The sequence below is a fragment of the Ictidomys tridecemlineatus genome, chromosome 5, assembly GCF_052094955.1.
Source record: "Ictidomys tridecemlineatus isolate mIctTri1 chromosome 5, mIctTri1.hap1, whole genome shotgun sequence".
NCBI classification, from domain to species: domain Eukaryota; kingdom Metazoa; phylum Chordata; class Mammalia; order Rodentia; family Sciuridae; genus Ictidomys; species Ictidomys tridecemlineatus.
Window position 1 is genome coordinate 6,613,965 of NC_135481.1, and position 26,681 is coordinate 6,640,645.

Genomic DNA, 26,681 nt, shown 5'->3' on the forward strand with positions numbered 1-26,681 from the left:
CTCAGGTCTCCTGCTCTGTCATTCCCTCAGGCCCGGCTAGCTGTTCCTGAGATCCTTCCTGTTTTGTCCTACATCCTTCCTCACTCATGAATCCCCACCTCTATAAGGGTGAGCACCTGGCTAGCTGTCCCCCTCTGCACTGCCTCCAGAGGAGACAGAGACCAGAATTAACCATCTCCAGATGGAAGATCATAGGGGCCCCTCCTCTCCACCCCAGACGCTGGGCAGACTTGGCTTAGTGCACATTTGTAGGGAAGATCTATCCTTAGGGGCACTTGGCTATGCAACTTTCCCGTCAGAAAAATGGGCTATGAATCCCTACTCTGGGAGGAAGAGTTGAAAGCAAAGGTGCTAGCCCTGAGTCCACAAATGTTAGCAAGATTATTGTTATGAGTGAAATGGAAACAATCCTCCTCTGTCCTTTGTGGGGATCACTGGAAAATGTGAGGCATAGGTGTGATATGCCTTCCTCCCGAAGGCACAGCACTGAAACAAAAGTCAGAGTCTGAGGCGAAAGAGATGTGTGTAACCTTGTGAGGCAAGGCACTCTCAGTGGGATTTTAAGGACCAGGAGAATAGGTACCACTGAACATTTCCTAATGTTGGCAGACACCGAGTGTGTGGGACACAGAGTGTTTTACTATCAGGAGTTCACAAATCTGTGGACAGCACACACCAGTGAGAATTCCACATCATTGGGGAGGTTGGATAGGGTGGTGCTCAAACTCAGGGACAGACAGGGACAGAGCCCTTTGGACCCACCGCTCACACAGCTTCACATTGGGGAGTGGTGGGAAGAGGAACAGGCCAGAGTGGGGCACAGCTCAGCCTTGGATTTTGGAAGAAGATTATATAGCTCATTAAAAGCCTGACCTCTCTCTCTCTCTTTTTTTTTTTTTGTATTTGCTCTGGGTGACTGGGGTATCAACCCAGCACATGGTCAAGTCAGACCCCACCACTTCCTGTTGGGTTTTCTTCCTTCCCCTCCCAGGAGGGACATTTCTGATGGGGAGAGAGGTGTGGATGGAAGGATCTGCTCAGGGGCTATGTGTCCTGGCGCTGGACCACTGGGAGCCCTGGGAAGGGTCCTACTCCTCACAACCCACTTCTCTCATTAAGGTTTTTTTCTTTCTTTCTTTCTTTTTTGCTGAAAGGGCCACAGGAAATGTTCATGGGTGTAAACCCCAGAGGCTGCCGTTCCTTTCCTGGGAAGCATGCAGCCACACCTGTATGGGCAGCAGAGCTGGGTGGTGAGCTTCCAGGTCCTACAGCCTTGGCAGTGTCCTCAGATCCGGATGTGGAAAGTGCTGGAAAGAGAGCAAGGAAAGGAGAGGGTGAGAGGTCCTGGATGGGGCAGGTAGAGGCTCCTTAGGAAAAAAGAACTGGCCCACCCCTAGCCAGTTCCTTAGGGTAGCCTTGCACAGAGGCACAATTAATCACCCCAAGGGAAGGAAGGTTCAGAGGAACCAACAGCTATCCTCCAGGTTTCCAGCACCCGTCATAACTGAAGGACCTTCCGGGTCTGTATCCTTCCCAGGAGAGTCTGGTCCTTCAAAGAACAAGGCCAGCCAAACATGAAGGGGATCTGAGCCTTGAAGATAACCTATTGCTTCCTGGTCTGCACATCATTAACCATGGAAGTACCATAAGACCAGTCCTCCTAGATGTGGCCCCAACATTCTGATCTTCCCTCCCCAAGCCCAGTCCCTGGGGTGACAGCACCTGAGGAAATCAGGGGCCTTGGCGATCATGTCCTCAAAATCAGCAAAGCCCAGCTTGCCGTCGCCATCTAGGTCAGCTTCCTCTATGACTTTGTCACACACGAGCACCACCTCGTCCTCATCCAGCTCTGACTTGGTGAGCCGGGCCAGTGTCAGCTCCAGGTCCTCCTTGCAGATGAAGTTGTCAGTGTTGAAGTCTGTGGGGTGGGTGGCATGGATTGGAGATGTTTAGCCCAGGGATGGGTTCCTTCAGGTCTGGTCCTATAACACCCCTTTCTCCTTGCTGGTCACACTGACCTCTCCAAGCCTTTAAAGTCCCCAAAGCATTTCTAGGCATACTTTGGGGATACTGGATCTTTGTGCCAGCTGATGGGGTGCAAGAGGGTCTCACCCATAAAATATGGCTTAAATATCCAGTTAACAAGTTAACATTCAGAGTACCTACAAAACCCTACAATGACTATATGTATACCCAGTCAGAGACGGTTCCAAATCTGAGGCTCCCCAGGAACTTTGGGCTCAGGCCAAATGTCTCTTCTGGCCTTACCCTCTGTGGGCTTCTAGAGCTGAGGAAATCAAAGCTCAAGAAGGCCAAGTGACCGACTTAAGATCACAGAGACAGTCAGAGATGGAACAGAGATTCTGACTGGGGCCTACATGACTTTAAGACCTCTGCTTTCTAAATGGGATCACATTGCCTAAGGCAGGCTTCAAGTCAAACATGTAGTCATACATCATGTTGTATATGATAAACACATACAATTTCACCTGTCAATTAAACACACACACACACACCAAGTCAGGAGATGCAGAAGCCCCTCAGAGGCTATTGGCTGGCCTTTATACACAGAACAGAGAGCATGGTTTGATTGTACTGAAAAAAAAGGCACTACCACTGCCCCAAACAGCAAAATGATTCAAGGAATGAGCTACACAAAGGATCATCATGGTGATGAACTCCACCCCTCCTCACCATTCTCAGCCCAACTGCCAGATCTTTGCACCTGCGGATTCTCCTGCCTGGGATGCCTTGCCCAGCAAACACCTGGGGGAAGTTTCCCTCAAATTCCCCCCCTGCCCAAGAGGGGCTTTCTAGACATAAGGGTCCCCTTCACTGAGCTCCTCCTGACACAGTTGCAGATTAGCCTACTAAGCTAACTGACATTAATGGTAGTGAGGAAGAGAATAACTGCAATATGAGCACAGCATGCTTTTCCTCATTTAGTTTTTAAATGATACCTACTAGATAGGTAAACCTAGAATTCCCACTCTACAGATGAGGAAACAGAGTTGGATCGGATGAGACCTGCCTGAGGTCCCCGGTGGGTGCTGGTACTAGAGCCTAAAGCCCTCGGGAGTACCCTGTACTGTCCACCTCCGCACTTGCTTGTGATGGCCTCCAGAGCAGGCACACGTGGGATTCATTTTTGCCACTGGAGGGACACGCAGGCAGTTCTCTGGAAAGACTTGCTGGCTGGCTGGATTCCTCTGCCCATTTCATGAAAGGAAACTGAGGCCTTTGTGTGCTCTTCCCCGTCTTTGGTGGACAAAAACCCTTCCCAGAAGCAACATGTTGGGGTCTAAGTTTGGAGGGATGATGGGTGGAATTTGGGAAGCATTTTATATGTTACATACATGAACCATGAAGCCACAGTTTGTGGAGGGTGGAAAAGCAGGTACTGTCTTTCTCATATGCAAAGACAATGTGAGTGCACAGATATAGCTAAACCAAAATCCTTTGAAATAAACATGATAATGACAAAATGAAGACATCCCCTCATGGGTCCCATTGCATTAGAATCAACCAGCTGCTCAAAATACCAAGGACAAATTTGTCATTGGCTTCTCTGGTCTAGGGAAGTTCTAGCCCCTCCTTGGACTTCAATGTCCCCCATCTAAGGATAGCTGAGGATTTGACACCAATGCCCTTGGGCCTGTCGGGCTCATTGCCTCTGACACAGCAATGTAAGCTATGTGAAGTTGTATCCTTTTCAGACTCCTGAGTGCCCAGCGCCCTCTGGTGGCCAGTGAGACAACGGGGCAGAGGGCTGTGCTGTGCTAGGGTGAAATGAAGAGCCCCCTTACCCTTGGCACTTTGGGGGCCTCTCTTGCTGCTCAGCCTTCCCACCACGGACCCACACCTCATCTCTGGGCCCCAGATTCAGTATGGCTCCTGTTCACGCCCCAAAGTTTCTGAGAGATCTTTCAAAACACAGCTTCCCTTCCCCTGGACACCCTGCAGTGCCCGGTGCCCTGAGCATTAGACCCAAACTCCCAGGCTGGCTCCTTACAACCCGGCCCCAGTTTACCTCTCCAGACCCACACTGCCACAAGTCCCACCATGTCCCAAACCTCTTTTATCTTATTGAGTCCTGTGCCTTCCTGTTTCTCTGAGTCCTTATAGGCTGCCCCCTCTGCCAGGGCTGACCACTCCCATGTGTCCAGTTGACAAATCTTCTCAAATCCTCTAGGCCCTCATTAAATGACATCACATGTGACTCCCTCCTCACACTAACCCCAACCCATGGTGGGCAAGTCTCTTCCTCCTCTGCTTTTAGGATCCCTGAGGATGGCTCTCAGGCAGAATGTGTCCCTCACTGGCCCCATGCTGGACCAGCACTCTTTAAAAAAAAAATATATATATATATATATTTTTTTTCTTAGTTGTAGTTGGATACAATACCTTTATTTCACTTATTTATTTTTATGTGGTGCTGAGGATCGAACCCAGGGTCTCACATGTGCCAGGCGAGTGCTTTACCACTGAGCCACAACCCCAGCCCTGGACCAGCACTCTTTAGAGGTCAGCCTTGTTGTTCTTGGTGTCTCCCATGGTGGGAGCCAGCAGTAACTGGATGGCCAGATGGCTCTGAATACCACTTCCCTGCCTCCAGGCCCTGCTTACCATAGATCTTGAAGGCGTAGTTTGCCTTGAGCTCTCTGGGAGCTGACTCGCAGAGCACGGAAAACATGTCCACAAAGTCATTAAAGGTGAGGTTCCCTTCGCCATCCTCAGAAAAAGCCTCCACGATCCTTTCCTTGAAGGGATTCTCCTGAGGAAAATAATCACAGCAATCAGAAGACTGCTGACAGGCAGTGTGGCCTTAGACAAGCATCTGAGCCTCCATTTCCCCATCTGTAAAATGGGAACAGTAATAGCACCTACTCCAAAGAGTTAGTGCTAGAGGATTCAAGGATATAAAGTATGCAAGGCCCAGCATAGAAGCATTCCATCAGTCGCATCATATAACTAAACAAGCTCTCCAGCTCAGCAGAGCCTCTGTGCACTCATGGGAGGCAGAAGCAGGGCTTTGTGTCATTTCCCAGAGCAGCTCACAGAGGCTTCTGCCTTTATGGATAGGGTTCTGTCCTTGGCAAGAGAAGACATTCCCTGGCATGGGTAGCTCAGGTCATGTCAAGCCAGGATGGTGGGAGCCAGAAGTGGAGCCCCAAAGGGTTGGATAACAGGACAGGACATGCTGTGGGAGTCACAGAGATGGTTCAAATACCATGCCTGCAACCAATTCTCCCAGACCACCCCCAGTACTGCCTCCCTGGGGGGCTGTACACTGACTCCTTTCTCTAATACCAAATCGTGCAGAGTCCCACACTCCTGGGTTCCTTCCATCACAACTGGGCTAGCACTTGGCTGGCCCCATTCAGTGCCCAGCCCAGAGCTCAGAGACAGAGCACATGGTTTCTGCCCATGAGTGCCTTATGTTCTCTATGACCCTTTGAGCCTGGTCTCCCACCCCTCTTTAGGCCAGGCTGGTGCTTGTCCAGAGGCAAGGTTTGGGCTCATTGTCTCTCATGATTCCAGTCAGCCAGGTGCAGTCCCATGAGGATGCTGGGTAATGCTGTGACCCCACATCCTAGGAGAGGGGTCATCTGCAAAGCACCATGGCATGTGGATTTGTACCCAAATATATTTCTCCCCCACCTTTAGAACTGGGGATCAAACTCAGAGGTGCTCTAACTCTGAGCTACATCCTGGCCTTTTTTATTTTTATTTTGAGACAGAGTCTCACTAAGTTTCTCAGGCAAACCTTAAACTTGCAATCCTCCTGCCTCAGCCTCCTGAGTTGCTGACTTACTGCAGTGTGCCAACACATCCAGCTTCCAAATGTCTCCTTAATGTTGGAATGCACTTTACATATTCTGGGTGAGGAACTCATGAAATGAACCATTCAAATGTATGGGAGGTTTGAGGACCAGCCTCACTCAGGAGCTAGTGAGAAAATAAAATGTTGACTTACCCCAGATGCACTGAACCTGAATCAGCATTCTGAAAAGATTTTCAGGTGATTTTTGCTATGTTCAGTTCTGAGAAGTGAGCCATGGATGCCCATGCTGACCTTGCAAGAAGCCACAGCCAGACAAAGAAGAGACAGAAAAAATGTCTAAAAGGGCAGATATAATATCTGTCAAGTACAGAGGCCACTTCATGAAGGGGCAGGCAGGTGGGCACAGGCCAAAGGCTGAGCAGCAGGGCAGCCACTGATCCACAGTAACCCTATTGATTCCCCACATTTATTCATAAGAGTGCAGATGAGAAAACTGAGGCACAGAGAGGTTCAGTGGTCAGCTCAGAGCCACAGAACCACAAAGAGTGCAGCAAGGATTCACCCAGAGCTGGGTGCCTCTGCTGCCCATCCAGAGGTGTAGATTCCCCATCCCCACAGCCCAACTGGGAAGGCCTCTCACATACCCGGAGCTCCGGCATCTGGATGATGAGGCTCATAGGCACATGGACAATGGGGCTCTTCCTGTAGTCCATCGGAACAAGGTTGGGGGCCAGTTCGTAGAACCGTGCATGAAGCCTTTGAGGGAAACAGAGGAAAAGCACTGGAGGGGATGTCACCCTGATCCCCCAGTAGACCAATGCTGCTCTGTGTGGGCCTCTGCCCCAGAAAACCTACCTCAGCTCTGCCCACAAGACTGTGAAGCTTGGGAGGGAAGAAGATTCTGCCTGAACCCCCATGCTGACAATCAGACTGTGTCCAGACCCTTCCCATTTCTACGACACACCACCATCACCATCACCCTCATCCCTGGGACCGTACCCCTTTGGACTCTTAAGAGTCTTCTGTGCTTCACGCAATATGCTAAGACTTGACACGTCACCTTACTTGATATCCTCCTTATCATTGGGCATAAAGATGCATTGTGACCCCATTTTATAGCTCAGCAAATGAAGCTGAGGATAAGAGTGATTTGTCTAAGGCCACACAACTAGGACATGTAGAAGGCCAGGAAACAAATCCAGAACTGGAAATCCAGAGTAGAAATTCTTAACCACTCTTCTTTCTGCCACTCCTGGGGGGTCTGCAAAACCAAGACTCAGTTCCCTCTTCCCCAAAATGAGCTCTCAGGATTGGTCTCTAAAGAGCTCCAGCAGCCCTTACATCCTCAGGAAGCCCCTGTGAATGGGCCACCTGCAACTTGCCTAGAGCAGGGAGCCATCAGGACCAAGCCCATTTATTGCCCTGGGTCCAGCCCTCCTCACTGATGGCTCAGTTTACACGCTCCCATTCCATCTCCTGCCCTGGACTCAGGAACACAAGACCACTTCAGCATGCTGCATGGACCCTTGAGGATGAGAAGTATCCTGACACCATTTCACTTAGAAGGTCCCCATTATCCAGGCCTCCTTTGCCTTGTGTCCTTTGGTCCAGGTCCCTGCCATTCCAGAGTATAGTCTCCTTCCCAAGGCCGGTACAATTGCATTCATAAGAACTGTTCAATGAAGTGCTGCTAGAGACTGGGGGAAACAAGTGGTCCTCTAGGGGCTGCGGTAGGTAAACTGTACAAGGTGGGGCCCAAGGCTACTGAGATTAGATCAGGTATGGCCCCATATCACCTGGGCCTGGGCCTGGGCTGCCCTACCACCTCAAAGTCTGGGTCAGCCTAGGTCTTCTAAGTGGCCCAACTCAGAACCTCTCTTAGCAAATCCTTCAACACAGCCACCTGAACCTCACTGGGATCCACCCAACTCTTGGTGTTGAGCAGAGCATTTAATTACTTCCCCAGCTCACACACAAAAGGAACTCAGCTCCCAGTGCTGACTTGTGCCAGGCCCTGAGCTAAGGCTATGAGAGTTATTTTTCCTATTTTAATTCCCAAACCATCCTGAGAGGTAGATATTAGCCTCCTATTTTTCAGGTGGGATAACTAAGGCTCACGGGTTAAATGCCTATTCCCTACTTAAACAACCAGTGAGAAGTGGGGATGAGACTTGAACCCAGATCTCCATGTTTCCCCTGCAAGTCAAGCCACTCTGGCAAGCATGTATGTCATCAACACCTGGTTCAGAGACTGTCCAGGGCAAATGAAAAGCAAAATGCCACAAGCCCACTTCCCATCCTCTTACAAGAGCCTGAATTCACAAAGAAGCTCCATGGCTTGGAGGAAGCTAGAGGTGGGTAAGGCCCGAGAATTTATCCCTTAGGTGTGAGGGAGTCAACAAAAACCAGGGTGGCAGGATCAAGTGGGGATTTTCCGTAAGAGGGTGCTCAAGGACTTTCTTTGCTTCTATTTCCTGCATTGAGAAAAACAGTCCCCAAACCCTACAACCACAAATTGTTTTGCAATCCATATATTGACAGATCCATTGTGTTTTCAGTTTTTATATTTCCCACTTGACTTTGACACCTAAACACAGTATGTGTGCAGGAGTATGATGCTCGGCTATTTCTGGGGGCCGGCTTAAATCTCCATTAAATCACCATTCCTCCAATAAAGGGTACTGAGTTCAAGATGATTTATATATTTGTCTTATACATCTAGGACCAGAAATAATATTTGTGCTACTTGAATTGCTCCAGAGCATAAGGTAAAATGTGAAGGCTGGCTTAAAGCCTCATGTCAGGCTGCAGCAGGAGCCTGAGGTCAGGCTGAGGTTGGAAACACTCTCTCACCAGCAGAGTGGCTTTGGGTAAGTGGAGTAACCTTTGAAAAATAAACGATCATTGTACTGTCATGTGTAACTAATTAAAACAAATTAAAAAAGAAAAAGAAATTTCTCTTTCAGAAATGGGGGCCACCCTGCTATTGTCACACTTGTAAGAACTAAATAGGATGATGCTCATAAAACCACCTGGCTCTTGCTGAGTGATGATGGCACATACCTGTAATACCAGTGACTTGGAAGGCTGAGGCATGAGGATTGCCAAGTTCAAAGCCAGCTTCAGTAACTTAGCAAGGCCCTCTGCAACTTAGTGAGACTGTCTCAAAAATTTAAAAAGGCTTGTTAAGCACCCCTGGCTTCAATCCCTGGTACAAACAAACAAACAAACAACCATCCTGGCTCTCAACTGTAGCTATTAGCATGTTGACTGATATGTGTGGGGCTTCTTGGAAGGAGAGGGTTTGGGAGAGGGGCTGGGAATGCTTTTCCAGGGTTGAGGAGGTTCTGCTAGGGTGGGAAGCCAGCTTCTGCCCTAGTACACAGATCTGTCCTAAAATGATGAATAATGTTAGAATTTTTTCTTTAAAGTAAACCTAAGAAGAATTTGAAATCCTAAATCACTCTGGAAGGTAATCTAAACATTGTCACCATTTCCCCAATAAAGGGTACTGAGTTCAAGATGATTTATATATTTCTCTTATCATACATGTAGGACCAGAAATAATAGTTGTGCTACTTGAATTGCTCCAGAGCATAAGGCAAAATGTGAAGGCCTCCAAGTTTATATTAAAGAATCAATAAAACCGTGATACCAAAACCCAGTGAGTAGCATCCAGAATGAACCAAGGGCACTTGCATGTGCAGATGCAAAGCTCTTTTTAAAATAACATACCGGTAAATCAAGTCCAGCAGTTTTTAAGAGAATAATACACTGGGACCAGGTGGGATTTATTCCAGAATGCAAGCATGGTTCAATGCATGGAAATCTGTGACTATAAATGATATTAATAGACAAAAATTTTGATCGATTTGACAGATACATTTATGACTGTGTGGTTGTACACACCACATGTTCACACTGAGGTCCCCATGAGGTGGAAATGGAAAAGTGTAGTTAGAGGGAAGTTGACTTATTGCTTTATCTATATTTGATTTTTTTTCTTGGTGATGGGGGTGGAAATTAAGGCATTATGCATGCTAAGTATGTGCTCTGCCACTGAGCTGCAGCCTCAGTTGCAAAGTTTTTAAATTTTTAAAAGTATTTGTTAATAAAAATTAAAAATGTTAAAAGCATGAGGATTTTTTATTTTAATTTTTTTTTGCCAACAGAATCTTAAAATTCTTAGTAAAACAGAAACAAAGTAGTTTCTGCTTAGAAGCAGAACCAAAAGGACATCTTCATTGTAAATCAACATCAAACATCATATTTAGCCAGCCAGGTGTGGTGGCACATACCTGTAATCCCAGGGGCTTGGGAAGCCGAGGCAGGAGAACTGTGAGTTCAAAACCAGCCTCTGCAAGTTCAAAGCCAGCCTCTGCAAAAGTGAGGCACTAAGCAACTCAGTGAGACCTTGTCTCTAAATAAAATACAAAATAGGGCTGGGGATATGGCTCAGAGGACAAAGTGACCCTGAGTGCAATCCCCAATACCCCCCGACAAAAAAACAAAAATCACACTTAAAATACTGGAAATAAACCCATAAATGTGGGATGCCTATAATCACCATCATTATATAACATGTTCCCTCTGGAGTGCTAGTTAATATAATTAGTTAAAACAATAAAAGAGTATGTATAAATGTTGGAAAGAAGGAGGCAAATCATCATTACTTGTTGGAAAACAAAAAAAATTATATTTGAATTAGAGCTTAGAAGATTTTCTATGTAACAACTTTCCTATATATCAACATTAGCCTAATAAAAAATGATTAAAAAGACCTAATTCAGTGGCTGGGGATGTAGCTCAGTAGCAATGTGCTTGCCTAGCAAGGGTGAGACCCTGGGTTTGATCCTGGGTACTGCTAAAAACAAATAAACAAACAAAAACACTAATTCACAATTTTAAAGAAGCAATAAAACAAAACCAGCTAAGTATAAAATTAATATGAAATGAATACTAAAAACATGAAACTTTATCAAGGGGTATAATGTTTTAGGTAGTTAAGATAATTAGTGTATATTCCTAATAAGAAAGAGTTAATACCAGGAGCTAGGGATATAGCTCTGTGGTAAAGCACTTGCCTACCATAGGCAAAGGCCCTGGGTTCAATCCCTGGTACTTAAAAAAATAATAATAATAATAAAGAAAGGCAAAACTCTAATGATGCTGTGTTTTACTTTTACACAGTACTATAAAGTAATTAAATTAAAAGCTGAATTAAAATTTAGAATTTTGTTACCAACATGTACAAATTAAAAGACTTTAAATTATGCATCTGGATTTGCTAATTATGCTGGGACTGAAGAGCAACTGTTTCTGCAGCTGCTATTTTAATGAGCCCAGACTGGGCAGCTTCATTTATTTACAGTGCATGCTGGCCCGCAGGCAGCTGTGTTTCAGACTCTTAGGTTATTCAAGTCAGAAGACAAAAAGACCTGTAACGATAGTGTGGGCAAAATTCAAAAGTCTTAAAATTCTACTTTGATCCTCAAATCTGTATTTTAAGGAAATAATCCCCAATATGCAGTTATGTGAAGGTGCCTCAGTGATAGTCACCTCAGTACTAATTAAAATGGTGAAAACTTGGTCACCTGGATGTCGGCTAAATCAATTAAGGGACACTCAGTAAACACAGCTATTTAAAATGTTCTAGAAGAATACCTAATGATCTTGAAAGTTGGTTGGGGGTGTTGCTGTGGCAGAGCACATGCTTACCAGGCAAGAGGCCCTTGGTTCCATCCCCAGCACCAAAGTCCAAAAAAGTTGTTCACACAATGTAAACTGAAAAAAGTAGAATGTACAGTAGGAGTCCATTTAATAATTTTTTAAAAGCTTGTATAAAAAAAGAAAGACAGAAAAGAAGGTTGTTTACTAAAATGTTAGTAGTGGTTATCTTGGGTGGTGAGGGTATTGATATATTGTTTTCTTTCTTATTAGCTATTTTTAGTTTTTAAAAAATAGTGCTAAAATAGCAAAATTTACCATCTTAACTACTAAAATTACTTAAAAAAATTTTTTTTAGTTATAGATGGACACAATATCTTTGTTTTATTTACTTATTTTTGAATGTGGTCCTGAGGATCGAATCCAGTGCTTCACGTATACGAGACGAGCACTCAGCCACTAAGCCCCAGCCCCAGCCCCCTAAAATTACTTTTAATGGTAATAAAATGCACATAAAATTGACTACCTTGGCCATTTTTAAGTGTACACTTCGTGGTATTAAGGACATTTACACTGTCAGGCAAACATTACCACCACCCATCTCCAGAACTTTCTTCATCTTGCAAAACTGAAACTCTATACCCATGAAACAGTAACTCCCCTCTTCCCCCTCTTCCCCGCCCCTGGCAACCACCCTTCAACAGTGTGTCTCTATGAATTTGACTATTCTGGGTCCCTCGCTAAGGTGGAGTATACGGTACATCTCTTTGTGACTGGCTTACTTCATGTAGCATGATGTTCTCAAGGTCTATCTAGTATATTGCATGTGTCCCAATGCCTCTGTTTTAAGGCTGAATAACATTCTTTTCCCCGGATATACTGTGCTTTGTTCAGCCATTCATCTGCTGAGGGGCACTTGGGTTGCTGCCACTTTTTGGCTACTGTGAATAATGCTCTAAGGACATGAGAGTACAAACTTGTCTTCAATTCTTTTGATTATATACCATAAATTGATTTGCTGGATTGTATGAAAATTCTATCTTAAATTTTTTTTTTGCAGAGCTACCATATATTTTCCATAGCTCTCTTGTAAATTCTTACAATTTGTCTTAAAAAAAACAATTTTAAGCATATTACAAAACAACATTGTTTGACTTTTTGATAAACATAAAAGAAAATGCTGGCACAACTTACAACAAAATATTAGCAGACATTATTTCATGGGTGGGGTTAGGATTATAAGGTACATTTTTTGTCTTCTGTTGACTAGCTTTCCTTTTTCTTTTCCGTGTGTGTGTGTGTGTGTGTGTGTGTGTGTGTGTGTGTGTGTTACTTCCTGGGGATCAAACCCACGGCCTTGCTCATACTAGAAATTATATTCTAATTTTTTTACAGTAATTTATATTAGATGTGCAACAAAAAATTAAAAGTAACTAAAAATAGATTACACAAGTTTTTTAAAGGCTGAGAAAATAAACAGTAAAGTAACAACAAGATGAACACCTGGGGTTACTAATTTGGTGAGCCTTTCTCTATACCCAGGGGACAAGGACACCTAAGCCACTCATGCATAGTGTAACGGGGGACGCCATAGTTGAAGCTTTAAGCATCTGATCCACAGACAGCAAGGAGGCTGAAGGGATGGGTGGCCCAATGGGGTGGGCTGCCCATTTGGGCTCAGAGAGCGGGTAGAAGAGCTGTGTCCTGGAGAGCAATTGGATCTACCAGGGTAGGGGTGGAGGGAGTAGAGAGAGAATCAGCTCTATGGTTATCTGTGACTCCGTGTCACTGACCCAAGGCTGCCAGAAAGCTAGGCCCCAAGCTGCAAAGAGCCTCCTGCTCAGGTTTCCTCCTCGCCATCTGGTCAGTACTCAGGGTGCAGCTTACCAAGAAAACCATCCGGGTGGGGGCAGGGTGGCTGCACTGAGGTCTTGGGAGGAGGGCAGACTAGCAGAGGCTGGGCCTGGTCAGTCTGGCCCTGCTGCTGCCCTGCTGTGCATTGCTGGGCAGGTCATTGCTCCTTGCTCTTTCTGGGCTCCAGGTCTTAGTTGTGCTGCCTGGACTTGAGATGTAAACAGTAGGGGGGGTGCTTCCCTGGGTGGATAGGAATCAGTCACACTGGCCTCTACTAGTACCCAGAGAGAAGGCTGGAGAAGAGTAAAGAAGCTGATACTAAAAAGGAACCAAAGTGGCCATGCCTGGTTCCTCCAGGGACAGGTAATCCCAACTCCTGCCTTATCTCACTGCCCTTCCCTGAAGGTACACAGGTGGGCAACAGAACTCCAAGTAGCTCTTAGTTGTCTTTAAAATACCATTGACATGGCCCTCCCAGAAAATAGTCCCAGCAAACACTGCTGTCCCTACCCTGAAGATGTGGCAAGGAGACACATAAAGTGCCACATCGTAGGGACCAGATGCCAGGCTTCGTTCCTCCCCTTCCCCACATGGTCACTTCATAGGAAAAACACTGAGTCTAGTTCTGTGGGTCCTCAATGATTAGTAGCATAGAGTCTGGGCTTGAATACACCAGTGACAAAGCAGTGGGGTGGGTGTGTCTAGGTGTGTGGAGAGGTCCTTCACTGCTTTTGGGACCTTAGCTGTGGCCTTTGCTCTGATGTTGAATTATAAAGGCTGGGTACCAAAGGGTGCAGAGGTGGGCAGATGAGACTGCAGAGAGCCAGGACAGTCCTCCCTAAGCACTCTCACTGCCTGGACTCCCTCATTTGCAAAGAGGCCAGGAACACCCCCAGAGGTCTATCATATTGACTCCCACTCCTAACCTTGAGCCACTCTTCCCTCGTCCCCCCAGGGGCAACCTTGCTGCTCTCAGTAAAACCACAAGAAGGGCAGGGATCGGCTGCAGGCCTGCTTCCTTGTGACAGCTGCTCCTCAGGCTGGATCCATCTCCATGGCCAGCCGTCCCTCACCCACATACTCTTCCAGCCCTCACCAGTGATTTACAGGGGCAATCCCAGGAGCAGCCTGAGAGACCCAAGTCTTACTTGACAACAAGTTCAAGGGAAGCTGGCATCTGAGCCCACAAACCCACAGAGTACCATTAAGTTGTAAGAACTCTGTGTGATCACTGGGCTGGCAGGGAGTCGGGAGGCTCCCCAGAAAAGGGAGTGACTGAAGCTGGGTCTGGAAGGAAGTATGGCATGAGAAAGGGCACCCTGGGCAGAGATGGTCAGCACAAAGACTTGGGGGGAAGGGGCTTCAGTGCCAGAATGGAAATGGTTGTGGACCTAAAGGAAAATCAGTCTGGGTCTGGCATCTACAAAGTGGATGTTGGGAGCTCCTCACAGCAGAGGACAAATGTGGCAAGGCTTAAATGAAGCTTTGTGTCAAAACTCTGAAAGGTCAAAGATGCCACCAGAACACCAGGAGCAACTGCTGCAAAGATTACATTCTGAGAGCCATCTTGTCCCAATGGGGTCCTCATCCTCATAACACTCAAGCTCTGGCCAAATCCCAGTTATCAGATACCACGCTGGGGTTACTGCCTCTCGACAGCAGTCCTGTCATCCCATTTCCCAGAAGCAGCTGAGGCTCAGGCAGGGTCAAACCTGACTTGAAGCCATGGAGCTGGGAAGTGGAAGGAAAGCCCTATCTCTCTGAGGGGATGGAAGTGGGATACACCTCACCCCCCTCAGGGGACAAGTTGAAATGGCAGCCTGAGAAGAGAGGAGCACTGCCTGTCCAAGCAGAGTGGTTAGGGCAGTGACAAACTACAGAACAGCTATCTTGAGAAGCTGCACCAAACTCCAGCCCCAGCCTGTCCATCGATCTCCAAGGAAAGTGATCCTGAGACTTCTCTGGCTTTTAATGCCACCTGATAGCCTGAGCAAAGGAGCCCAGCCAGGGCTATGGAGCAGGTTTCCTGGCATTCTGTGATTCCACTGTCTGGTCCTGGGGCTCTGAGACTCCCAAGCCCCTTCATTTTCCTGTCCAGGACCACCCCCACAACCTGCAAGGACAGGGAAGGAAGGAAATTCCTGGTTTCTGGACATCAAAGCTGGAACTAGAGAGGCCTAACAGGGGATACCTGTGGTAGTAGGCCCCAAGATGCAGGGACACAGCAAGTGACCTGAAGTCAGAAGCCAGATCTCCAATCCCTGCCTACGTAACTTGGGCCAAGTTGCTGAGTCCCATCTTTAAAAGGGGATAACAGAATCTTCTTGTTATAAAGTCACAGTGAAAATTAAATGAAAATGTACCTGAAACCCTCCCACCCCAGAGTCTAGCATGTAATGAGTAGATGCTCCCTCCATTCCTGGCAGGAGGATCAGGGCCTTGGGAACAGTGGGAAGTTCTTGAGTCCACAAGGTAGGTGCTGGGTATAGCTAAGGCCTCAAATGCATAGATGCTCTTTCTCAGCTCCAGCTTCTACAGTCAGCCCACATGGGGTCCCTGGCCCCACCCCTGCTGCAGCCCCAGCCCCAAAAGGGTGGACAAGAAGCCACACTTACTTGAGGATGTCCTTCTTATTGAAGAAGGTGCAGTCCTGTGGAGGGAAAACATACACACACAGTGGGCTGTGCGGCCCAAGGCTCCTTCCTTTCTCAGAGCCCTTGAGCCACAGGTCCTCACCACACAGCCCTGTGCTGGGGGCAGAAGAGACTCTATTTCCCCTCCCACATCTGCCCACTGCCTGGGAAGCCAAAGCATGGGTAGAGTGGGGCTGTGAGACATGCTTGGGGTGCACAGTAAAGAAGGAGCTGGAGTTCACAGGTTGTCTTAAAGGCCAGTGGAATAAGCTGTGAGAGAACGGGAAGGTAGCTGGGACACAAAATTCTGACCTCCACTGAGGATGCACATGGCCACCACATTACACTAGTTCAGGTCCTGAGGATGGGGCCTCATGGAGGTGTGCAAGGTACATTGTGCATTCTGGATGGTCATGGGAAGCAGCCCTATGTGGGGAGACAGTAAATTCCAGGAATGTGGACAGAGGAAGCAACAGTATATATCCAGTGTCTGAAGCCACAGAAATGGGTAAGGTCACACAGTGGGAAAAGAGGAGGGATGGAGGACTGGGGAAAGAGGCTGTGGAGGAGGAGGGTAGGCAGGGAGCCTTGAAAGAATCTGGACAAAAGAAAGTGTGGAGGCTGCTAAGGAGGCCCAGGTGGGTTACCCAGATGGGCAGCACTCAGCTCCTGAGGTCTTACAGATTATAACCTCCTAGGACTTACCTGGTGGCCTGGTCTGCCTATAGTGGGTAAAAAATACTGGCATCTTTGATGGTGTCTATTTATTTATTTATTTGTTTATTTGTCAATGGACCTTTATTTTTTATTTATTTGTAGGCAGTGCTGAGAATCGAACCCAGTGCCTCACACATGCTAGGTAAGCGCTCTACTACTGAACCCCAGCCCCAGCCCTTTGATGGTGTTTTTTATGCCAGGCTTTGGAGGGAAGCAAAGAGGTAAAAAGGATCCAGCACTTCCTAAAATAGCCAATGGAGAAGGCCTTTAATGTGTATCCTCCGCTGTTGGGCTCCTGTGTCTTTGTCCACTGTTGCAGTATGAAGGAAGAAGGCCTCTTAGGCTCTGCAGAGCCCAGAGCCTGGAGGGCCTCCTGGGGCCATATGCTGAGCAGAGCTGCTCTGATGCAGGGTGAATGGCTGCAGCCCAGGCTTGCAGACAGCCAGGCTGGCCTGGATAAGACCTGAAACCTCTGGACATCAGGTCAATTGGATTGCATGTTGAGGTAGGCCAAGAATGATGCCCATAGGATGCCCACAACAGGAAGGGCTCCATTGGGCACCTTCAGCTGGGGACAGTTGGTAAGAATGTCTGGGTCCCATGAAGCCAAATAAATCTGTCCTTCTGAGCAACCTGCAGCTCTCTGGGAGTTAGATGAAGGACTCTATGCTGCCTTGCCCTTCTTGGAAATGTAGGTGCTGCTCCTGGGGGGATTTGGCTTTGCTTTTGGCAATGGCTTCTCTGTGGGAGCCATGAAAGGCTCAGGTTGGGGAAGCAGTGGCTCCACCTTCCACCCAGCAGGCAGAAAACTCCTGCCTGGCAGGTCTAAGACTCAGAGAGGCTGGGAACCATGGGGGCTGATACTCTGGAGACCTGGTTCAGGCAGCCTGACTGAGCCTTCCAGGTACAGATGACCCTCTGCTGCAGGCTGGTTCTGAGGTTGGAAGGTGCCAGTCACAAGGGCCAGGACTCTGCTAACTAGCCAGGAGGGGGTTGTTGGCAGACGTGGAATGAAGAGGTCCTGGTTCCTGATCTCCTCTCTTCTGATCTGTCTGCTCCCTCCTCCCCTCCCCTCTCTCATTGACCCTGGGTTAGAAAGGAAGTATTCAGGTCCTGACCCAAGGATTCCACTGGCAAAGATGCAAAAGCTTCCCATATAAACCTGGGCTCTTATCATCTCTCTACATCAATGGTCCTTAAGATGGGGTGCCTGGACCAGCAGCAGCACTGGGACCTGAATTTTCAGAAGATCCCTCCTGTCCTTTGTCCCTGCATTGTTGCACCAGGAGTCCATATTCCATAAATTGTTCCCTAGGGTCTTCCACAGCAAGAGGGGACTGGCCAGTGCAGTCAATGCAACTCTTTGTTCATGGATTATTTTCATAGAAAATTTTTGCTTTACAATGATGATATACAGTGTCCACTGAAAGGAAAAGGGAAGAGAGAGAACAGAACAGAAGAGATGAGATAGAAGGGGAAAGAAGGAAGAGGGAGAAAGAGTGAGAGAACCAAGGAACTGTGGCAAAAGCCAGTGAGTGGCTGGGATGGAGGGAGCAGACAGGAGGGGTGAGGAAGGAGCAGTTAGACCTCTCATTCCCAGGAGACTGAGGAGGTCTGGACCAGGGCCGGGCCCTGGGGTTAAAGGAGAGGTACCCAGGTGAGACACAAAAGAGACTTGTTCTTAACTGAAAATGGGGGCTAAAGGAAAATGGAGAGTTGGAATGGCTGGAAGAACAGCGGTGGGTTCTGGGAAAGGTAGTGAGGCCTGTTTAAGAGTTTGAAGGTTCTGGAGAATAGATTTACAATTCAGAGTGACCTAGACAGAAGCTTAAACTTTGGGAACCAATGACACCTGGGAACTAGGAAGAAGGCACCCTTCCTGAGGGAGAGAAGACTGTCAGGCTGGAAGTCCCAAGAAACCTGGTGATCACTTGGGGCAGAGGTGGCTATAACTCAGGGTCACCCCATCCAGCACTGGCTGGCCATGTTGGACAGCCAGAGGGAAGGAGATGGGGCCTCTCAGATTTCATGTCTCTCATTTCTCCCACCCGCCTGGCAGGGTCTAGCCAGGCCTGGCAAAGGATCAGAACCCAACACTGGGACTGGCTCTGATGGGTAACCCAATAGGCTGGTCTGAGTGGGAACCCAGGCTCCCTATCCCCACTCCAGACCATTCTTTGTTTCTGGGTATGGGCTGCTTACCCATGCCTACCTCTAAGCTTTTATTCAAACTGCCACCTCCACCTGGAATGTCTCCTCATGCACTGCTGAGTAAAATGCACCCATCTTCCAAGGGCTTGTTCAAGCACTGCACTGTTTCTAAATCTTGCAGACAAAGCAAAAGCCAGTTACCTCCAGGTATTCCCCTGCCTGCTAACGCTCCTCCCTAGAACACACTCCACACCTGCCTCTATCACAAGGGCCACACTGGAGGTAAAAGTCTGTCTCACTTAAACTTTGAGTGTCTTCTGGACAAAAAGGCACATGGTCCAGGCCACTTCATCCCAAATGAAGAAAGCCAGCCTTGGGTTTGCTATTCAAATTTCGAAGTGAGACTTGAATGTCCAAGGCTCCTTAGCCTCTGTTTACTCTCCTATAAAATGGAGCGAATGATCCACCTCACTGTGATGGTCAAGTGAGTTGATGCGTGGAGGGCATTGACTACAGTGTCAGGTATACTTCTAGCTCTCCATAAATACTCTCTTCTTTCCTGAGCCTCACAAGAGGAACTGAGAAATCTGTGTTACTGATAAGTAGGAGACAAAGGGGCACTTATTTTACCTTCACCCACATCAAAGGACCCACACTTCAAGCTCGCTTTCCTTCATGCCAACACAAATATTCATGAAAGCTCCAGGTATCTACTATGTTCCTCTCTCCCAAGACAGTGGTCACAACAAGGTCCTGTCAGTCCTGCCTGGGGGAGTCAGGGAAGGTATCAGAGTAAGGCCTTGAAGACTGGGAGAGATCACCTGGAGACAGGTGTCTCAGGCCCAGGAAACTGTACAGAAAAGAAACGGAAGGAGGGAAGAAGGAAAGAGCATGGCCAGTTGGGGGATTGTAGACTGTTCTGAGGTAGTGGTAGTGCAGTCAGTAGGCAAGGGACCTGGAGAAATTGAGGCTGCAGATGTAAGCTGGGCAGTTGGCCAGGGATCCTGGTAAGTCAGGGGTAGGGGCTTCATCTACAAGAATTTTTTACATGGGTGGGAGGACAGTGGGATCCTGGATCCTGACAGCTGGTACTGGAACCTAGAAGGATCTAAGGAGTGCTATTGGTGGTGCTGACAGAGATTAAAGAAGTGGCCATGTAAGAATGGTACCTGGCTTACCTTCTTGTTCCAGTTATTTCCATGTTGGGGCCAGAGGGATCGACTCCAACAGATAAACAGCCCAACTTAAGACCACAATTGGGGCTATAAAACCCCACTCCCAATCCTTCTTGGGACTGTGGGGACTGACAAGGCTTTCGGCTCACGTTTTCTAACTCTCATGGTCGCTGGGAGGGGTGGCTTGGGTCCAGCTTGGACCCAGCATTAAGGCCGGATGGGGGAGAGAGGAAGGGAAAGGGAGCAAGGTGTGCCCGACACAAATTTCCACCTGGAAAGCACTGTCGTTCCCCAGGCGGGGAAACTGAGGCTCCGCGAGGGGTAAGTCGCCAGCCCAAGGTCAGGCTGCGCGCTGAAGGCAGGAGTAGGATTTGAACCCCAGAGAACTGGCTTCCCCGCGGTCTCCGGAAAAGACAGGAGGGGCGGAGGGCGCCGCTTCAGGGACCGGGGCGCGCCGGGCTCACCTGGTAGTTGTCCAGCTGCTCTTCGGTGAAGATGGTCTGCTTGTTCCCCATGGTGGCTGCGGCGCCGTCGTTCGCCCGCGGGTGCGCCGCCTCCCATCAGCGGCCGCAGGAGCCGGGAGCCTCGCGCCCCGCGGCCCTCTCCAGCCCCGGGCAGGCAGCGTCCCAGGCGGCCGGACCCGCCACTCCGCCCCGCGGCTCGCCCTGAGAAGGTTAGCAGGGGGCCAGAGGCGCCGACCCGGCCCCGGCGTGGCAGCGACTCCGCCCCCGGCGGGGAGGCGACGGGAGCCGGACTCCGGTGTTGTCGTGCGCTCGGGGCCCGCCAGGCGGCGGCGTGGCCGCGAGAGGGCTCCTGGTGCCGCCGTGCGCGCGTCTGCAGGGCCCACCCAGGACTTCCGGCCAGCAGGGCCAGGGTCGCTGCGGTTGAGGGCGCCGGGCCTGGGAAATCCCTTCCAGGGATGGAGAAGGGCGAGTGACACCATCTCGGTTTGGGGCAGGGGTCCCTGTACGGTGAGTGCCGGGACCTAGTTGGAGCCCGACTCTGCCACCGTCTTGCATGGCGACCTTGGCCAAGCCCTTCTCCTGGGCCCGGTGGCTCCGATGAAGTGGGGGTGGGGTGGGGTCAGTGGAGCTGACCTCCAAAACCCTCCGTGGCCCGATTCCCGCAAACCTTTGGCCGCAGCCTGGGCAGGGCATCTCAGGTCTTCTAGGCTCCTCAGGGAAGAGCACAGGATTTGCTTGGCATTCTCTTATACCTGAGAGAATTCGAAGAACTTATTGTATCCAGAGAAGTGTGACAAAGGCCAGTACGTTTTCTTGGGGTTTTAAGCAACTGCAAAACTTGAACCTCAGAAGATGTCAGGGGGTGATGAAAAAAGCCGGCATGGTGGTGCACCTGTAATCCAAGCAGCTGGGGAGACTGAGGGAGGAGGATGCAAGTTCCAGGCTAGCCTCAGCAATTTAGCGAGGCCCTAGGCAACTTAGCCAGATCCTGTCTCAAAATAAAAAATGAAAAGAACTGGGGATGTTGCTCAATGGTTGAGCATCCCTTGGTTCAATCCCTGGTACAAACAAAATAAAACAAAACAAACAAAAAATACCTCAATCTGGGTCTGAGAATTAATTTGGCAAAAGGACAATATTAACAGCAGAGAAGCATACCCATTTATTTAATTAAGTTTTACAGGACATGATAACCCTCATAAGTAAATGAAGATCCAAAGAAGTGGCAATACCTAAATACTTTTATACTAGGTTGAATAAACAGAATTATTGAAAAGTAAAATATATGGGAGGCTAAAGAAACATAAATATTTTAATAACATCTGTACATATATCTTGTAGAGATCCAGACCATATGTGTGCTAGTTCTTACCTCATGAACAGCTGACTATAGGTATTAGCTTCAATTTACAGGTAAGGAAACAGGATAAGAGAGGTTTAATAGTTTGCCCGCGGTCCTATAGCTGAGAAGTAATAGAACCTGGGCTGGTTCTAGGTGCTGGTTCAACCCACTATTTTATACCTGCCAGTGGACTTTGAGAAGGAGATCAAGATCTCATGGTTTGAAAGATGTGCTTTGCAACAATAATTGTTGGTGAGGATGTGGGGGAAAAGGTACACTCATACATTGCTGGTGGAACTGCAAATTGGTGCAAGCACTCTGAACGCAGTATGGAGATGCCTTAGAAAACTTGGAATGGAACCACCATTTGACCCAGCTATTCCATTTCTTGGTCTACACCCAAAAGACTTAAAATCAGCATACTACAGTGACTCGTCCATATTATAGCAGCTCAATTCACAATAGCTAAACTATGGAACTAACCTAGATGCCCTTCAATTGATGAATAGATAAAGAAACCAGATATATATATACACAATGGAATATTACTCAGCATTAAAAGAAAATAAATTATGGCATTTACAGATAAATGGAGATGGAGAATATCATGCGAAGCAAAATAAGCCAGTCCCAAAAATGCAAAGGCCAAATTTTTCTCTGAAATGTGACTACTGATCCATAATGGGGGACAGAGGGAAGAATGGAGGAACTTTAGATTGGGGAGAAGGGATTGAGGGGAGGGGAGGGGGTATGGTGGTGGGAAGGGTGGTGGAATGAGACCAACATTATTACCCTATGTAATTGCACAAATGGTGTGACTGCATTATGTACAACCCAGAGAAATGAAAAATTGTGCTCCATTTGTGAATGATGAATTGAAATGCAATCTGCTGTCATGTATAAATAATTAGAACAAATTTAAAAACAAAGATGTGTTTTGTTTCTTAGGTTAGTGGTTCTGAAACCACTTGGAAGGTGATGCCTCTGGGAGTTTTTGGTTTAATAGACCTGGGGTGACTAAAAATGTGGGTATTCAACAAGTTCCATTGTGATGCTGTGGCTACTGATCCTTAAACCACATTTTGATCCTTAAACCTTCAGTTTAGGCTGAAGGTTCTGGGTTGCCATGGAAACGAGTCTGAGTTTGGCAGATGATCCTTGGTATTTTTACTTTCCTTTAATACTAGAGATTGATAGTTAGGGCTTTCCAACATTATTTTGCCAGCCTCCAGTGAGAACAGCAGCTATTAGCTAAACAGGCCACCCTGTTGAAATCTCAAGTGTCCCTCAGAGGCACAATCAATTGCTATTGGATGGGCAGGAAGCAATTAAGCATCCCAGGGGATTGTTGATCAGCCTTCAAAGGCGGCCTCATCAGCTTTCATTCATTGTAGACACATCCAGTAGGGGCCTCAGCTGCAGGAAAGAAGGTGGGATGTGTGCCCAGAAATTCAGAGAATGTGGAAATGTAGAGCCATGATACCTTTAAAAGACTCCACCTGCACTCCCGCTTTCTCCCCTGTTACGAGTTGGGGAAACTGAAGCCCTATCGTAACATGATAACTGTTACAAAAGTTTTTCTTCTTTCCATCTTGGAGTCCACATACCCATGAGCAGGCTAGAATTCTGTGTGTTCAGATCCTGTTCGGGGACATTCTTGAATAATTGCTAACATGATGATCATTTACATACCATATATTCCAGGTAGAAAAGCCAGAACCTCTACAAAGAGGAAAAGTGTTTTCAGTCCTGGGAGCCTCTCTTCTCATGGGAGACAGTCAATGCAACCAACCTGAATAGAAAATTCCCTTTTAAAAATCCCTTTTAATTGCTGTTTTCTTTGGTCTAATTGAAGCCCACTCTTCTGAGCTATTATAATACTGTGAGGAAGGCAGGGTATACAAGTCCCATGTTACAGATGAGAAACACAAAATGACCTGCCTGATACCACCCAGCTAGGAAGTGGCAACGCAAAGCTCTAACCTCATTCTCTGCATCCAGTCCTGTGCATTAGCAGCTCTGGATGTTGGGTGTGGTCCCTGAGAAAGGCTGAGTGTTTGCAAGGAGAGTGGACAGAGGGAGAAGAAACATTTATTACCTATCTGGTGTCCAGGATTGTGTTAGATATTTTATATTCACCGAATATGATTATTCTATAAACACCTCATAGGCCAGTAGAGTTTGACATTATCATCCTATTTTATAGATGGAGAAATAGTCTCAGAAAAGGGAACTTGTCCAAGGTCACACTGCTGGTAATGGGTGGGTTTAAATCTGAGCCCTGACTCTCCCCTTGATCATACTGTCTAGGGCAAGGGAACATGTTAGGTACCCTATTTACAGGAGGCAGACAACTGGTTGACTGCAGTATTACAATGGTATCACTCAGGAAGACAGTGACAAGGGGGAGGTGGGGATGTCACTGAGGTGCCTGGCACTTTGCAAACACTCCATAAAATGTTAGGTTTTTTTTATTTCTGACTCACACAATGAAGTCTGTTTTTAAATTTGGAATGGAAACAGATAAATGCTACCAAGTATTCCAAGGAGTACTTGAAAAGAGGGAAAGGGTTTGACTAAATATAATATAATAAAATATATATCTAATAAAAATTAAATTAAAAAATTAATCTCTTTTTTTTCTTTCCACAGTTCTTCGACCTCAATCACATGCTATTCTTTGTGATGAAATACTGTTGATCTGCAAGTTGTTCTTCTAAGACTTGAAATACATATAAGTGGATTGAAATGGTAGAGATGGAATGCGGTAGGCCCAAGGTCTGAATAGGAACATCTCCTAAGCAAATTAACAAACCTGCCTTCCAGCTGCCCAGTTGTCTCAGCGACCACTTACCAGTCCTTCACTCAAATCCTTTGCTAGTCTACCTTTACTTTAAAAAATTTTTTTTATAGTTTTAGATTGAGACACATGCCTTTATTTTATTTGTTTATTTTTATGTGGTGCTGAAGATTGAACCCAATGCCTCGTGCATGCTAGGCAAACGCTCTGCCACTGAGCTACAGCCCCAGCCCCCTACCTCTATTTTTTTATCAGCTTCAAGGTTCCTGCTGGTTATATCCTGCCTGCTATCATGACTCATCTAATTCTTCTCTTAGGAATAATTTATGAGTATGTTCTTTTTGTTTTGTATTGTGTGCATTATAATTATACACAATAGTGGGATTCATTGTGACATATTTGTACATGCATATAACATAATTGGGTCAATTTCATTCCTCAGTACCTCATCCTTTTCTCCCATCCTCCCTATCTGACCCCCTTCCTTTACCAGCCTCTATTCTATTTTCATGAAATTTCCTTACATAGTAATTTCTTAATATTTTGTGGATAAATGAATACCCAGCCTGAGACTGGCTCTTTTATGGGGAGAGGAAGGTTTATTTCTCCTCAACTACTAAGCTACAGGAGGGCTGGGACCACATCTTAGCCCCAGGGTCTAGGACAGTTTTTGGGTTTTGCTCATTTGTTTATTTTGTTTTTTGCTGGGTTTTGTTGTGGTTGGTTTTGGTGTGTGTATATGTATGTGTTACTTGGGATCAAACCCTCCCCTCATACATGCTAGGCAAGTGTTCTATCACTGAGCTTCAAAAATATATCTTCCTGGACCTCGTGTGACTCAATTACATCCCCAAATAGTGTAACTTGGAAAAGATTTTCCAGCTGAGAGATTGAATGACCAGCCGTTTGGTACAGAGCAAACAAAACAAAACAAATCCCTTCCTGAATGACACCTAGGCTTGTTCTGGTCTCCCCTAGGAGATCCTGAATGTGAGAAGTTCTCAAGTAGCCTAGAATGGGTCCTCAACCTGATGGTGGCTGTCCTGTTGTTGGGGGGAGGGGGCCAATCTCCCCCCAAAACCTCCTACAATCTGCCTTACCCCCCTTCTTTCAGGTGCCTTAAAAATCCTTGGAGGCATCCTTGATTCCCCTTTACCTTACCCCACATACTCAGTCTGTCCGGGCAGCCTGGATGCACTCCATCAGTATCAATGTCGTCCAAGCCACCTTACCAGTATTCTGGACTATTACGGTAGTATCTTTCATGAAATAACCTAAGCCATTTCATGCACAATGGGGTTTCCTTGCTTCAGATCTCAGTAACCTACAGTAAAAGTGATAATAATAAAAGGACAATAGCTTCTTTCCTCAGACTTTGCAAAGAGTGGGCTTGACACACTTCAAGCAAATCTCAGACTGAATTCTGTACCCTTCACCATCACTTATTACCAAGCAGGCTCCCAACAATCAGATTACCTGTTCTGTGAACTCAAGGAAGGCCTGGCTCCATGTCCTTTTGGGTGACCAATGGAAAAATAATTCAAGTCATGAATCCCAAAAAACTAACGGCCAAATATTTTCTTTGATTAGTGGATGTTGATCTATGATGGGGGCGGGGGCATGGGAAGAATGGAGTAACTTTGGATTGGGCAAAGGGTAGGGTGGGGAGGGGTTAACAGGGTAGGAAAGATGGTGGAACAAGATGGGCATCATTACCCTAGATACATGCATGATTGCATAAATGGTGTGTCTCTGTACCGTGTATAACCAGAGAATTGATATGTTGTGCTCCATTTGTGTATAATGAACTGAAATGCATTCTGCTGTCATGTACAACTAAGTAGAACAAATTAAAAAAATTAAAAAATGTTAAACGCTCTAGTAGCCACATTTTAAGATGGAAAAACAGGTGGAATTGATTACACTGGTATTTTTATGAAGCAGATATATCTGAAACATTGTCATCTCAACAGTATGGTCTTGGAATTCAGTGTACATTTTGTGTTAAGCATACATCTCAATTTAAACTAGCTTTATTTCAAGTGCTCATAGCCATTTGTGGCCTAGACATTCATTTGATGACTATATGAATT

The 26,681-nt window shown here is 46.9% G+C and overlaps 1 protein-coding gene and 1 long non-coding RNA gene across 4 annotated transcripts; one reads left to right on the top strand and one right to left on the bottom strand.

The window, feature by feature from the left end:
- Positions 1–619: 619 nt before the first annotated feature.
- On the bottom strand, positions 620–21,013 carry Cib2 (calcium and integrin binding family member 2). 3 transcript variants are annotated; one of them, XM_005316860.5, is made up of 6 exons: positions 20,447–20,561; positions 15,922–15,956; positions 6,430–6,541; positions 4,627–4,774; positions 1,723–1,918; positions 620–1,307 (listed from the first exon to the last, which is right to left on the bottom strand). In XM_005316860.5, the coding sequence occupies exons 1-6, from the start codon at positions 20,495–20,497 to the stop codon at positions 1,286–1,288; spliced, it is 564 nt and encodes a 187-aa protein (XP_005316917.1). In that variant the 5' UTR covers positions 20,498–20,561; the 3' UTR covers positions 620–1,285. The 3 variants fall into 3 exon arrangements, with proteins under 3 accessions (XP_005316917.1, XP_013214342.2, XP_040132233.1); XM_013358888.3 differs by lacking the exon at positions 15,922–15,956 and having other exon boundaries at positions 20,447–21,013; XM_040276299.2 differs by lacking the exons at positions 6,430–6,541; positions 15,922–15,956 and having other exon boundaries at positions 20,447–20,585.
- Positions 20,744–26,462, top strand: LOC144377691 (uncharacterized). Its single transcript, XR_013438676.1, has 2 exons — positions 20,744–20,953; positions 24,441–26,462. It is a non-coding gene; the product is annotated as an uncharacterized LOC144377691 (long non-coding RNA).
- The last annotated feature ends 219 nt before the right edge of the window (positions 26,463–26,681 follow it).

Excerpts from the sequence above, each read along its gene's own strand:
- Cib2 (XM_013358888.3), bottom strand. The coding sequence starts at position 20,925 with ATGGTGTCACTCGCCCTTCTCCATCCCTGGAAGGGATTTCCCAGGCCC. Across the intron at positions 1,919-4,626 it reads CTACGCCTTCAAGATCTATG|ACTTCAACACTGACAACTTC; the intron begins GTAAGCAGGGCC and ends CCCACCCCACAG. Across the intron at positions 1,308-1,722 it reads AAGGCCCCTGATTTCCTCAG|CACTTTCCACATCCGGATCT; the intron begins GTGCTGTCACCC and ends CTCTCTTTCCAG.